General features: G+C 48.1%; 1 protein-coding gene across 7 annotated transcripts in view; it reads left to right on the forward strand.

Annotated features, from left to right (window-relative positions):
- The window catches only part of SMARCA4 (SWI/SNF related, matrix associated, actin dependent regulator of chromatin, subfamily a, member 4), a 90,291-nt gene that overhangs the window by 1,178 nt on the left and 73,732 nt on the right, over window positions 1-15,381 (forward strand). For 5 of the 7 annotated variants that reach the window (XM_061422162.1, XM_061422158.1, XM_061422163.1 and 2 more), the window contains one exon: window positions 14,980-15,229. In XM_061422162.1, the coding sequence (XP_061278146.1) occupies window positions 15,008-15,229 (222 nt within the window). In that variant the 5' untranslated portion in view covers window positions 14,980-15,007. Of the gene's footprint in view, window positions 1-14,976; window positions 15,230-15,381 lie in introns of those variants that run through there. The other 2 variants (XM_061422161.1, XM_061422164.1) reach the window with 1 other exon arrangement.

The following is a 15,381-nucleotide window of genomic DNA, read 5'->3' on the forward strand; positions in this document are numbered from 1 at the left end:
CACATACTTGTTGAGCCCAGCTGGGTGTTTGGTAGTTGGAGGTTGGGTGCCCAGAGCAGCCTGTTCGGTCTTGTAGGGGAACAGGTGGTAAATGTGGGAACAACTGGAGGCCTGTCATATGTGAGGAGCACAGCAGATGGGTGCGAGTAGTGGAACCAGAGATCAGGGTAGTTGCATGGAAGAGGGGGCCTTACTCAGGGTTAGGGAGGGCCCCCAGCTTGTGTTGGACCACTCGGGACCAGTCATTGCTCCCGTCTGCTGCTTTTGCACATGGTCATCTTGATCCTTTCTTGTGTTAGGAGTTCCTCCCGTTTATAATTACACATCTTTTCTCCAAGGGCCATCAGAGCTGTGTCTGTGTAATCTCCGTTAGTGTACCCTGGCCCAGAGTGTAGTAGGCCTTTAGCGAACATTTGTGGATGAAGGAGGAGGGTACTCTTGAGGATTGAGTAACCTTGTGTGTGAAGTGCTTGGCCCAGGACTTGAGGGCCAGTTGCAGACAATACATATTAGTTGCTGGTGCTGTGTTTTGCTTTGTTTTTAAATTTTTTTCTAAAGCTTTCCAGGCCATTTTCCCCAAACCTCGTTCCCTCAACAGTGAGGGTGTGGGGTGGTGGTTAATAGGAGGTGGTGTTGTGGAGTGCTGGTTCTGGAATTGGACCTCCTGGATTCACAGTCAGCTCTAAATTCTAGTTTGACCTCAAGCAAGACACTTACCAGTAGGTCCCCCAACTTGAGAAACAGATATGACAGTGGTGCCAGCTCAAAGAATTGTTGTGAGGGTTGAAAAGATAGTATGGGAAGTGGTTTAACACTGTAGAGTCTGGCATGTAATGAGCTCTCAATTTTTCAGAGGTGGTTTTGTTTATATGTATGTATTTGTAAATTAACTGTTCAGAAAACTGAAAACATAAGAGTCATCCTGTATCCCAGAAACCCCAGGTTTGATGTGCTGGTTATATACATTTTCCTAATTTTCTTGAAACTCAGTACATATACGATTATGAAAATAATAAGTGTTCCTCCTCATGCCACTTGAAATCATTTGTGCCCAACCCTTCAGGGGGGCTTCCAGGTGGCACAGTGGTAAAGAATCCCCCTGCCAATGCAAGAGACATAGGAGACATGGATTTGGGACCTGGAGGAGGGCTTGGCAACCCACTCCAGTATTCTTGCTTGGAGAATCCCATTGACTGAGGAGCCTGGTGGGCTATAGTCCATGGGGTCGCAGAGTCGGACACGATTGAGCACACACACCAGCTGTTCAGGAGATGTTGATTTTGCAGGTTTTTTTTGTCGGGGTGTTCATCGTGGGGTGACCTCATCAGAGCTTTGGTGCAGGGCAGTGCAGTGGTCTCCAGACTTTCTGTCAGTGAAAAGCACTCCAACATAAACACATATTTATTTTTTTTAAACACATAATTTATTTATACCCCTTTGCCTCTCTTGTGGGTCCTCAAAACATTGGGAGGTAACTGTAGACCAGCTTCCGGTCTTCACTGTTTATCAGATGTGGGAGAGGGGGAGGGACTCGGTGTGTTGGGTGAATATCCCTTGAGAACGTTTTGCCAGTGAAGAAACTGAGGTCCAGGCATATTTCACCAGGGCGCCTCGGATTGAACATACAAGTCTGACTCCTGGGTTGGCCAGTTTCCCTCTTGGTACCTCCAAGAAATGGGGTAAGTCCTCAGACATGACGATTGATTTTGGCCTGGGTCATCAGGGCTGCCGTGGCTCAGGGCATTCAGATTGACCCTAAACAGAGCACAATGTCCGTGGCGCCCCCCTGGAGTTGTGCAGGAAGTGGCCCACCCATGCATTCCCCATTCATATAGGGAACAGGCACGCACCTGCTATGAACCTGGTGCTGCTGGGGGCTGGGGGTTCGGCCAAGAACAGGCAGACAAGGGCTCTGTCCTCATTCACTCATATCCATCTCCTTATGTGCAAAGAGGGCTGGTCCAGTAATAGTACCCAACTTGGACGATTGTTGCAAGGACTGAACTACAGCAAAATGATGGATGACCGATGTTAAGCGCTTAGGAAAGTGCCTGACACACAGGAGTAGACAGTTTGGCGCTGTTGTTATTTATTAGGATCCCAACAATATCCTAGCGGGTTAAGATACAGAATAGATTTGTGCCCCATTGCAGTAGTTCCATATGTTTTCAAAGTGGTAGGAAAGGAATTGGTGCCTCCGTTCTGTCCTTAATAATTTAAAAATGCTGTGCTTTGCAGTTTCACCATACGGCACTGGAAAGAGGGAAGTGTGTTAGGTGGCTTGGATTTTGAAAAACGTAAAATGTTCGTTTTCCCTTTCACATATCTCCTCGTAACTGGATTGGAACACTGGAGAATCAAAGTTTAAAAAAAAAAAATAAAAAGAATGAGCAAAACCTCTAAAAGGGAAGTAACAGCGCTCGAATATTGGTGAGGGGAGAGGTCTGAGGGTGAATCTATGAGAACTGAGTTGAGATCATGTGAGCTCTTATCTTCCAGGTGTCATCCCTAAGAAGCAGGAAGCTCTTCAGTGTGATCAGTGATATCTTCGTGTTTGCTGTTGTGTGCTTAGTCATCAGTCGTGTCCAACTCTTTGTGACCCCCATAGACTATGGTCCGCCAGGCGCCTCTGTCCGTGGAATTTCCCAGGCAAGAATACTGGAGTGGGTTGCCATTTCCTACTCCAGGGGATCTTTCCGACCCAGGGATCGAACCCCCATCTCCTGCGTCTCCTGAATTGCAGGCAGATTCTTTCCTTGCTGAGCCATGGGGGAAGTTTTTCAGGATATGGATTTGATGGGCATGAGAAAGTGGGCCTCTGCTCATCTTCCTGAGTGGGAAGGGGCCTGGAGCTGCCTCCAGGCGTAGCTGGGTTTCTTGGGGGATTCCGTTTCCCACAGCAGAGGGAAGGGAAGAGTTGTAGTCAGTTCCCCTCAGGGAATGGGCATTGTTGTCCTGGCCTCTTCCTGGAAGCCAAGACTGGTTTCCAGAGCTTGGTTTTGGGGCTCCGTTACTTTGCCTAAGGGCCGTGTATTCATTTTTGTGTGTGGACACTTGTAACCCGGGAGCAGTCTTGAGTTTTGCTCACTGTGAAGTCTGCCAGCTCCTGGAGTGTGATAAAGAGGAAAGCCTTTACCAGTGAGGACCTGCTGTAAAGCCCGGGGGATTGTACTCAACATTTTGGCATAGCCTGTAGGGGAAAAGAATCTGAAAAGGCTTATGTACAAATATCACTGAGTTGTACACCTGAAGCTAACACATGGTAAATCAACTAGACTGCAATTAAAAAAAGAGAGGATGGGCTTTAAAATGGCTCCCTGGGGTGGGGTAAGTTCTCCTTTCACTGGCGAGTCGCGCCTCGCTGGTTCAGGAAGCAGGTGGCCGTGTGGCAGTTGCTGCCTCACCTGGTACCGTGCGAGACGGGAGGGGGCAGGGTTGCCCCAAAAGCCTCAGGATAGTTGGAGGGAGGGTGTCTCTTGTGCCCATGGCTACACTGATGCGCAGGGGGCTCCTCCGTGCGCCCTGGGAGCCGCTTCTGGCCCTGGTGAAGCTTCTGGCCCTGGTGAACTCCGCGCCTCCTCAGAACAGCCCTGGAGGCTCTTGCCTCAGGGGTGCTCCCTCTGCTGCACTTTGTGCTCCTCGGGACTCTCCTCCTTCTGTGTTTTCTGTTCCTCAGCCGGCATCGGTGCTCAGGCACCAGACTTAGACAGGCTTGAGGCAGGCAGGATTCTCTTCCAACGTGACTTTGGGCAAACAGCCTCTTGGAGCATAAACCCCCTGTTTCACCCCAACTGGGTGTGAGTTGAGGCCAAAATGCAGCCTCTCTGGGCTTTGTTAAGCCTGGTTCCAGGGCTGGTTGCCCCCAGGGAAGGGACACTTTCTGTATTTCTTTTTTTTGATAATTCTATTTATTTATTTATGGCTGTGCTGAGTCTTCATTGCTTCTCAGTCTTATTTTCCAGTTGTAATAAGCAGGGGCGACTCTTGTGTTGCAGTGCACGGACTTCTCAGTGCCATGGCTTCCCTTGTTGCGGAGCACAGGCTTTAGGTGTGTGGGCTTAAGTAGTTGCAGCTCCTGGGCTCTAGCGCACTGGCTCAGTGGTCGTGGTGCACAGGCTTAGTTCCTCTGGCATGTGGGATCTTCCCGGACTAGGGATGGAACCCATGTCTCCTGCATTGGCAGGTGGATTCTTGGGCCACCAGGAAAGCCCCCTGTATTTCAGATGGCATGCCATGTGCCAGCTGAGGCCCCTCTGGTCACTTTGGTCGTCCCTGTCTCCTCTTATTCTCTCACTCTCACATCCATTCCATCTGCTGGTTCAGAAAAATCCTCTAAAACCATCATCAGACCATGTCGCTGCCTGACCTGCGATATACCAGTGGTTTCCCATTGCACCTTGGGTGGACTTCTGCTCCTCACCACTGCCCTCCAGGCCTGTGGTCTGTGCTCTTCACCCACCTCTGACCTTGTCGGCGGCCTCCCCCTTCTCGCCTCCTCTTCTCCTTCAGGGTCCCACCCCAGGGCCTTTGTACTTGCTGGTCCTGTGCCTGCCCACGGCCACTGGCTCCCATCGCACTCCAGGTTTCTGCTCAGATGTGTCCCCGTCACTGAGACTCCCTGGCCACCATGACTGGAAGCGCACCTCCCATCAGCTTGACTGTTAACCCACTTGATTATGCGTAGCTCTTCCACCCACTAGCAATGTTGTGTCCTGTTGATTTGTGTCACTCGGTTGTCAGTTCCACCAGGCAGAGACTTTGTTCTCTGCTGCGTGCCCAGTCCCTGGAACCCGGTTCAGGGCGCGTGAGCTCTCCCCAAGGTGTTTGGAGGTGGCTGGAGGGCCTGTCACAACACCGCCACAGGTGGCACTTGTAGGTGCCGCACGTGCACTCTGTGCGTCCAGCCGTCTGCAGGAGTCACGGCTAATGCTCAGTGTTGAGTACAGAGCAGGCCTCGCAGCACACTCGGTGGTGGTCTTGCTGTTCATCCAGTGGGGCTCGGTCAGCCTTAACAGAGGAGAGGGGGAGAGTCTACCCAGGGTTCAGAGGCGGAGCAGGGTCAGCACTGAAGCTGAAGCTCCAGTACTGTGGCCACCTGATGCAAAGAGCTGACTCATTGGAAAAGACCCTGATGCTGGGAAGGATTGAGGGCAGGAGGAGAAGAGGGCGACAGAGGATGAGATGGTTGGGTGGCATCATCAACTCAGTGGACATGAGTCTGAGCAAATTCCGGGAGATAATGAAGGACAGGGAAACCTCACGTGCTGTAGTCCATGGGGTCGAAAAGAGTCGGAGACAACTGAGTGACTGAACAAGGGTCAGGAGAGAACTGTAAAACTTGTTATGGTTACTTGATGTGTGTTTATGTTGGGTCACCTGGAGTCTGCTGTGCTCAGTCGCTAAGTTGTGTCTAACTCTTTGCAACCCCATGGACTGTAACCCGCCAGGCTCTTCTGTCCATGGAATTTTCCAGGCTAGAATACTGGAGTGGGTTGCCATTTCCTCCTCCAGAGCACATGGAGTCTGGATCATAGTAAAAGAGTTTGTTGTAGATAGGCAGTGTTTGTGTTCTGGAAGGTAGACAGTTTTATCTCCCTGCCAGATTAGAGCTTGAACTCCCTGAGGGCCTGGTTGCCTGCGTGTCTCTTGCCACGTTATAAGTGGGGAGGTACTCTTCAGTGGTTTTCAAATGAATGAAGTACTTAAGGGCGGAGTGGGAGGGGGAGGATTCCAGTGCATCAAATGATGCATAATTCCCAGTGCTAAAAGTAATACTCGCTAACAATTTGGCATGTCTGCCTCTTCGGTGGACCTGAGAAGACATTGTCATCATCATCATCACCATCAGGACATGGTTTTTTAGTTTCTGAAATTTATTCTCTTTTAAATGCAGGGCAAGTTTTTACTACTTAATTCTGTTGCAGGGATAATGTTTGCCACAGAACAGCCAGCTTCAGGGCAGCTGTGGGCTCAGGAATGTGCTATTTCCATGTGGTCCCTGAAACCCCAGGTGCCCCGACCCACATGTCCTTGCTGGTTTGAGGACTGCTGCACCCCACAGCCTCAGGTCAAGTGTGGAGGGTTTTATTAGTTGTGGAGTATCTAGGGGAAGTCTCATTTTGTAGTTTAAATGTGACGAATGAGGCTGGATTTGCTGAAGCCACCTGGCCCAGCTGCCTTGAACTCTCTCTGAGCTCCGAATCATGACTTGACTGCCATGGAGCTGCCACTGAAATGTGTCTTCAAACAAATTTCTCCACACCTCAGAAACAAAACAGCAGCTATCCTGGGACCAAACTTAAATATATAGCCGGTTTTTAGGCAAAAAAAAAAAAAAAACCTTAACTGATCATCTCAGTAAGCAGATTTCAGAGGGTCCCCATTGCCCTTAGCAGCCTGTCCTGCTGCGGTGATCAGCCACCACGATCCTTTTAAGAGAAATCGTGGTCCTTAGAAGAGAAGCACTAAGGCCGGTACGAAAGAAGAAACGAGACCTCTGATACTGAAGCAGTCTGGTTCCACATCTGAACATCAGCACAGCAATTTTGGTGAAGTTGAAAGTAGATGGAAAATAACACAGTCTCCAAATGCTTTCATTGTCCTTGTTTATTTCCCCAGAGACTCTTCCTGGGCATCTTTTCTGGGTGTTGACTTCCCAGGTATTTTGTCTGACCTAGTCTTTTTTTTTCCCTTAAAAAGTGTGTGTGTGTGTGTTTAAATCGTGTTTACAGAGGTAATAGATGGTTAAAACAAACACACACAAAGAAAAAACTCCAGAAGTCTGTGATGTGGAACGTGTTAAGTTCCCCATCACACGCCTCCGTAGAGAGCCACTGGCAGTTTGGTGCATGTTTTCTTGGGGCTAGCTTCTATGCTTGGATTAACGTGAGGAAATTGTTATTCTTAGCAAAATGGTACTCAGGCCTACACCCCTGACTTTGACGGTACCTTCTTCCCCCGCTTCATTTTGGACCATCTCCATATACATATGTACAGTGCTACCTCAGTCTTTTTTTTTTTTTAACTTATTCATTTATTTACCTCTTTTGGTTTTGATTGCCTGGTTTGATTTGCTGGGTTTGGGTTGCTTCACGCACCCTTTCTCCGTTTGCAAGCAGAAGCTATTTTCTAGTTGCAGTGCACAGGCTTCCCATTGCAGTGGCTTCTCTTGTTTCGAAACACAGGCTCTAGGCACTTGGGCTTCAGTGGTGGCAGCACTTGGGCTCAATAGCCCCATGGCAGTGGGATCTTAGTTCCCTGACCAGGGATTGAACCCATTGCCTTGCCTTGGCAGGCAGGTGGAGCTCCAGGGAAGTTCTGCAGTCAGCCAAGGGAAGGCACCTTCCCGTGATTACTTTGTGACTGATGTATCCTCAGTAATAGTCACAAGTGACTAGTAATAGTCACACAGAAGCAAAACATAATCCCCCTGAATTTTGAAATATTCCTTTCTTTCTGTATCTCAATGACCTTGAAGCAGTTAAGGAAAACCTGCTTTCTCTTGTCACAGTACTTTTGACACCAAACATGTTTTTTTTCCCCCACGCCAAACAGTTCTCCAGGTTTTTATGGACGCCATTCGGGTGTCCAGCAGTTCATTTGAATTCTGGCACTAACCACCCAGAGTTAGTGGAGACCTCACGGGTTAGGGGTTCAGTCCCACGAGACTGATGCCCCTTCAGATGCCAGTTGCAAGTAGTGAGTGGGTTTCCAGGTTACCCACACCCCTGTCCAGCTTGGCTGCAAACAGGGATTCCCATGATGCCCTTGGCAGGTTTGATAATTTGCACTGCTGCTGCTGCTGTTTCGTCGCTAAGTCGTGTCCAATTCTTTGTGACCCCATGGACTGTAGCCCCCAGGCTCCTCTGTCCACAGGATTTTCCAGGCGAGAATATTGCAGTGGCTTGTCATTTCCTTCTCCAGGGAATCTTACTTAGGTTTACTGGTTTATAAAGGCTGCAGAAGAACAGCCAGCAGAAGAGATACGTAAGGTGAGGTCCAGAAAAGTTCTGAGTGCAGAAGTGTCTGTCCCCATGCAGGTGGGGTACACCACCCTTTTGGCACATGAATGTGTTCACCAACCCTGAAGCTCTGTGAACCCCATAGTTTAGGGTTTTTGGTGCTTTGTTACATAACCATGATCTATGAACTCAGTCTCCAGCGCCTCTCCCCTCCCTGGAGGATGGAGCTGAAGTTTCTAAACTATTAACGTCTTTCTTCTCACCAGCTCCCATCCTAAGTTATTCAGGAGCCCACCTGGAGTAGCCTCATTAGAACCAAAGACTGTCCTGTCTCTGAGGGAATTCTAAGGGATTTTGGAGCTCTGTGTAAGATGCTTTTATCACCCTTATCACTTAGGAAATTGCATGGATTTTAGGAATTCTGTCAAGAACTGAAGGTAGAGACCACAAATACATTATTTCTCATTGTCACAGATAGACATAGATTTCTTAAACAGAACTCCAGAACCATTAATTGTAGAAGAACAGACTTGATAATTCAGTTCAGTTCAGTTGCTCAGTCATGTCCGACTGTTTGCGACCCCATGGACTGTAGCATGCCAGGCTTCCCTGTCCATCACTTAACTACTGGAGCTTGCTCAGACTCATGTCCATTGAGTTGGTGATGCCATCCAACCATCACATCCTCTGTTGTCCGCTTCTCCTGCCTTCAGTCTTTCCCAGTATCAGGGTCTTTTCCAGTGAGTCAGTTCTTCACATCAGGTGGCCAAAGTATTGGAGTTTCAGCTTTAGCATCAGTTCTTCCAGTGAATATTCGGGATTGATTTCCTTCAGGATTGACTGGTTTGATCTTGCAGTCCAAGGGACTCTTCAGAGTCTTCTCCAACACCACAATTCAAAAGCACCAATTTTTCGGCACCCAGCCTTCTTTATAGTCCAGCTCTCACATTCATACGTGACTACTGGAAGAACCATAACCTTGACTAGACGGATGTTTGTCGGCAAAGTAATGTCTCTGCTTTTTAATATGCTGTCTAGGTTTGTCATATTCTTTCTTCCTTTCTTCCAAGGAGCAAGGGTCTTTTTAATTTCACGGCTGCAGTCACCATCTGCAGTGATTTTAGAGCCCAAGAAAATAAAATCTGTCACTGTTTCCATTGTTTGTCCATCTATTTGCCATGAAGTGATGGGACTGAATGCCATGATCTTCATTTTTTGAATGTTGAGTTTTAAGCCAACTTTTTCAGTCTCCTCTTTCACTTTCATCAAGAGGCTCTTTAGTTCTTTGCTTTCTGCCATAAGGATGGTGACATCTGCATATCTGAGGTTATTGATATTTCTCCCAGCAATCTTGATTCTAGCTTGGGCTTCCCTGGTGACTCAGCTGGTAAAGGAACCACCTGTAATGTGGGATACCTGCATTTGATCCCCGGGTTGGGAAGAACCCCTGGAGAAGGGAAAGGAGAAAGGGAAAGGGTACTCCAGTATTCTGGCCTGGAGAAGTCCATCGACTGTATAGTCTATGGGGTCGCAAAGAGTCCGACACGACTGAGTGAGTTTCACTTGATATATTGGACATCATTAAAATTAAGAACTTGTTTTCATCACTGCTGCTACTGCTGCTAAGTCACTTCAGTCGTGTCCGACTCTGTGACCCCATAGACGGCAGCCCACTAGGCTCCCCCGTCCCTGGGATTCTCCAGGCAAAAACACTGGAGTGGGTTGCCATTTCCTTCTCCAATGCATGAAAGTGAATAGTGAAAGTGAAGTCGCTCAGTCATGTCCGACTCTTAGCGACCCCATGGACTGCAGCCTACCCGGCTCCTCTGTCCATGGGGTTTTCCAGGCAAGAGTACTGGAGTGGGGTGCCATTGCCTTCTCCTTTCATCACTGAGAGACAGTAATTGTAATCACTTATCCCCAATAAAATGTTAGTGAAAACTTAGAGCCTGTATAAAAGTGGATCTTTTGGTGGCCATTGAGCCTGTGAAAAGGCACACTGTTCGTCACAAGGGAAATAGAATTTAAACCGTAGAACGATTATAAATTAAAAAGACCGACAGCACCAAATGTTGAATTAGAGGAACTAGAATGCTTACTCTGCTGCTGCAGGGAGGGCAGTGAATGTGATTATTTTGCTGATTTGGAAAACTGACGATATCTGCCAAGCTGACGTTATTATGCCTCCCTTATGACCAGCAGTTCCCCTCCTGGACCATGCACAAGGAAAATGTGCACCCACGTCCCCCTACTGACATTGTTCACATCAGCCTTACATGTGCTGGCCAAAACTGGGAACAGGAGAATTGATGGTGTCCCTGCAGCATGGATGCGCCTCCCAGACCTGACGTTGTGCAGAAGTAAACTGTATGACCCTCCTTTCAGACGGAGTTCAATAGCAGGTGGAACTAACCTACAGTGAGAGAATCAGAGCAGGGATTCCGCCGGGAGGGTGGTGGTCATGGCTGGAAGCAGGTGCTGTGGAGGTGCCATATCTGATCTAGGACTCGTGTAGCTGTACACCTGGGATCCGGACCCTTCAAGTATGCCACAGCCCGAGAGGCTGCAGCGGGGGCTGGAGGGCTGCTCCCTGCTTCCCTTTTCCTGTGCTCCACACCCATGCGATGCTGTAGGTCTGCCCCCCTGTGTCCATGGGTGGTACGAGCACCGGTGCCTAATGGGTTGCTTTTTTTTCTTAGTATTTATTTTGGATCTTAGTTACAGCATGCATGATCTTTGTTGCAGTATGTGGGATCTTTCGTTGAGGTGCACACACTCTCTAGTTGTGTCACACAGGCTCAGTAGTTGCAGTGTGCAAGCTTGGTTGCTCCTTGGCGTGTGGAATCTTTGTTCCCCGACCAGGGCTCGAACTTGCGTCCTGTGCATTGCAAGGCGGATTCTTAACCACGAGGCCACCAGAGAAGTCCCACATTTTTTTTTTTTTTAATTGAGGTATAGGTGTGTGTGTGTGTGTGTGTGTGTGTGTGTGTGTGTGTGTGTATGTGCATGCTTAGTTGCTCGGTCATGTACAACTCTTTGTGACCCCATGGACTGTACCCCACCAGGCTCTTCTATCCATGAGATTCTCTAGGCAAGAATACTGCAGTGGGTAGCCATTCCCTTCTGCAGGGGATCTTCCCAACCCAGGGATCGAACCCAGGTCTCTTTAATTGCAGGTGGATTCTTTACTGTCTGTGCCACCAGGGAAGCCCGAAATACAGTTGATTTACAATATTACATTCCTTTCAGATATACCACATTGTGATTCAAACATTTTTCTACATTGTACTCCATTTAAAGTTACCATAAAACATTGGCTGTTATTTCCTATGCTCCACGATATACCCTTGTAGTTCATTTTATACATACTAGTCTGTACCTCCTCATCCTCTACCTGTGTCTTGCCCCTCCTCCTTCATCTCTCCCCAGTGGTAACCACCAGTTTGTTCTCTGTATTTGTGAGTCTCTTTCTGTTCTGTTATATTCATATGGTTTATTTTTAGGTTCCATATGTAAGTGATAACAGAGTATTTGTCTTTCTCCTAATTGACTAAGCAGAGTACCTGGCAGGTCCATCCGTGTTGGAAATGGCAAAGTTTCAATATTTTCTATGGTGGGGTAATATTCCACTGTCTAGACTATTACTCCATCCATCTGTTGGTGGACACTTATGTTGCTCCCATGTCTTGGCTGCTGTAAACAATACTGCTGTGAGCATTTGGGTGCATATTTTTTTTTCTGCATGTATTCTTGCCTGCTTTGGTGTAGATTAGCTGACCCTCGTTGCATGGTTTGCTTCTGGGCTCTCTATTCCGTTCCATCGATCTCTGTGTCTGTTTCTGTGCCGGCACCGTACTCTTGATTACTCTGGCTTTGTAGAGCAGTCTGAAGTCAGGGAGCATGATACCTCTAGCCCCATTCTTCTTTCAAGATTGCTTTGGTAATTCGGGATCTTTTGTGTTTCCATACAGATTTTAGAATTATTTGTTCTAGTTTTGTAAAAAACAAAAAATGCCATGGATATTGTGATAGCGATTGCATTGAATCTGTAGATTGCCTGGAGAGGTTTGGGTATTATCTTTCAATCCACGAACACAGTGTACCTTCTCTTTGTGTCATCTTCAGTTTCATTCTTCTTTTGTGTGTGTGTGTTCGTGTGTGAGATTTCTGTTCGTTTATTTTGGCTGTGCTGGGTCTTCACTGCTGCACGGGCTTTCTCTGGTTGCGCAAGCAGAGGCTGTTCTCTAGCTGCAGGATGCGGGCTTCTCACTGCAGTGGCTTCTCGTTTTGGAGCACAGGCAGATTTTAGGGTGCGTGGGCTTGAGTAGTCATGACGCACGGGCTTACGGTGGCATGTGAAATCTTTCCGGAGCAGGGATTGAACCTGTGTCTGGTGCACTGGCAGGCAGATTCTTAATCCCTGGACTACCCAGAAAGTTCTTCAGTTTCTTTCATTAGTGTCTTAAAGTTTTCTGAGTAAGGTCTTCTTGAATCATCTCAGATTTTGCTTCCAAATGAATTGGTCTCGAATTTGTTCTTTGGTTTTTTACACTTGATCTTAGCCAAAAGGCCGAGAAGCAATTGTTCTTTGTTTTTTTAAAGTTTGATTTTTCTTGAGCACATTGGGTTTGGGATGTGTGGGGAAGGGATTGTGAGCATGTTCTCTGATGCTCCTGTTGGGTGTATTTAGAGTTCATCTCCAAGGCTCCTGGAGCTCTGGAGGAGACCCGGGATGCAGGCAGAATGGAGAAATGTTTGCTCGTTTGGTTGGGTGTGTTCACAGGCAGGGGAGGTATTTGGGCCTGCCGAGGTTTCTCATCCTCTTTGTTCCCGTTATTTAGTTGTGAAACTGGAGTGAAGAAGTACGGGCTTTTGATCTGTTATCCAGGAAGATACACCCGCACCTGTCACAGGAAGACCTTTTTTTCTTTTTTTAAATCAGGAAAATTTAAAATGTCCCTGGTGGTCTAGTGCTTAAGACTCCGTACTTCCAGAAGGAGGGGGCACGGGTTCGATCCCTGGTCAGAGAACTAAGATCCCACATGCCATGCCATGTGTTGTGGCCAAAATATTAGAAAGTAAAATAAAGCATGTTTAAAGTATCCCCAAAAATGTTCCTGTACCTTTTCAAGATTTATCCTTGAAATCAGGAGAGCCTAGTAAAATTTAAGTGAAAGTGAAAGTGAAAGTCGCTCAGTCGTGTCTGACTCTTTGCAACCCCATGGACTATACAGTCCATGGAATTCTCCAGGCCAGAATACTAGAGTGGGTACCCTTTCCCTTCTCCAGGGAACCTTCCCGACCCAGGGATCAAACTGGAGTCTCCTACTTTGTCAGGCGGATTCTTTACCACTGAGCCACCAGGGAAGCCTGACCTTCATGAGAAAAGAATCTAGAAAAATGTGGATATATGTATATGTATATATCCACTGATTCACTTGGCCAGTTCATTTTGCTGTACAGCAAAGTGATTCTGTACAGCAGAAAGGAACACAACACTGAACTAACTATATTGCAATTAAAAAAAAAAAGCAAGAGGGGGACTTTAAAACAACAGAATGCATCAGTCCCAGGAAACTTGGTTGAACCGCTAGAATTTGCAGCTTGCAGACTACTAAATGATGAAAGGGTCCTAAGTATGATTCTCTGAAGGGAAACCGTGCCTGGAATGTGCTGAGTAGCCCTGTAGAGCGAGCGTCTGCCTGTGTGTGGAGTAGCCTCGAAGGAGAGGCCCTGGAGTGTGGCGGGGTCCCGGCGCCAGCACCAGTCAGACCTCCTTCCTTTGGGGGCTCTGTTGTCACAGCTCTGGGGGGCTCTGAGGAGCTGTAGCCCTTCCTCCCCACAGATACCCCTCAGCTCACCTTCCTGGGAGGGTAAGAGGGCAAGACTGTTTCTTGCTGTCTGCAGGGCCAGCAGACACGTAACCTCTGAGTCTGGTGGGTTGATTGGTGATTTTTCAGTATTCTTTTTGTATTTTCCATATTTCAGCACTGAGAATGCCTTACTCTGTCATCAGGAAAGGGGTTGTTACATTAAGGAGAATCTTTGTTAAGGACATATAACTGCACAGCAGATTGAAAATTGAACCCTTACTATAGAAAGCCCTTATAAATCAGCTCATAGGCCAAAGGAATCATGACTCAGCTCACATTAGGAATTTTTGGGCTGATTTTTGAATCTTGTGGAGGTTCTGGGTCATAATTCTGGGTATCAGATTTTAGTTTGCAGCCCTTGAGTATCACTTTAAATTAAAAAAAAATTTTTTATTTGACTGCACTGGGTTTTAGTTGCGGCATGTGGGATCTAGTTCCCTGACCAGGGATTGAACCTAGGCCCTGTGCACTGGAAGCATGGAGTCTTAGCCACTGGACTACCAGGAAAGTCCTGAATATCACTTTGGAGGTATTTGAGATATCAGAGTGCCATTAGTTATGTAATTTGTTATTAGTTATGTAGTTCGTTATGTAACTATGCCCTTAGTTATGTAGGCTCTTTAAAGGAGCCTACTTTTAAAACTTGGATTCATTTATTTTAAAGGAAGCTTGGTCTCACTGCATTAAGTTGAAACCAGCATTCCTTGCCATGAATATTTGTTTTAGTTGAATTGATGAAGGTTCAGTCACATGCTGTTGCCGGCAAAGGTTTGAGCCTCAGTCACACTCCTCTTTTTTCTTAAATGGGAAGATGAGCAGGCATTCAGAGGGCATGAAGGCTGTGTCAGCTCTTCCCTGAGACGCGCCCTCTGTTATAACTAGAAAGCTGCCAGGGCACGCCAGGCAGTATCTGTCACCTGGTGCCCCACCTCCTGGGTCCCACCCCTTCCTCAAGGCACTTGGGTTTTTTGGGTGTCTGACTATCATCTGCTCGGAGAGGAATGGGGGAGAAAGGCCTGGGTGGCTGGGGGTGCCTGTCAGAGGCTCTGTCTGACCTGACCGTGTGTGATCGTCCTTGACCTGCTGTGACCCACCCCAGCCAGGGGCTGTGACCCGCACACTGACCAGGACTCTTTTCCCAGCAGGAGACTACTGTCCGCAGCTCCTGTGAAGATGTCCACACCGGACCCAGCCCTGGGCGGAACTCCTCGGCCAGGCCCTTCTCCCGGCCCGGGCCCCTCCCCCGGAGCCATGTTGGGCCCCAGCCCGGGCCCCTCCCCTGGCTCCGCCCACAGCATCATGGGACCCAGCCCAGGGCCTCCCTCGGCAGGACACCCCATCCCGACCCAGGGCCCTGGAGGGTACCCTCAGGACAACATGCACCAGATGCACAAGGTAGGGAACCCCGGGCCCTCAGCCCCACCAGCTGGGTCCACACGCGCAGGGGTGGGGGGTGCACAGTGTGTCCTGAGCCCCACTGCGAGCTGGCAGCCGTCCTAACCCTGGGTCTCTCATGCCTGTTGTTTTATTAATGAATAAAAGTGTCC

Source organism: Bos javanicus, chromosome 7, assembly GCF_032452875.1.
Source record: "Bos javanicus breed banteng chromosome 7, ARS-OSU_banteng_1.0, whole genome shotgun sequence".
Lineage (NCBI taxonomy): Eukaryota > Metazoa > Chordata > Mammalia > Artiodactyla > Bovidae > Bos > Bos javanicus.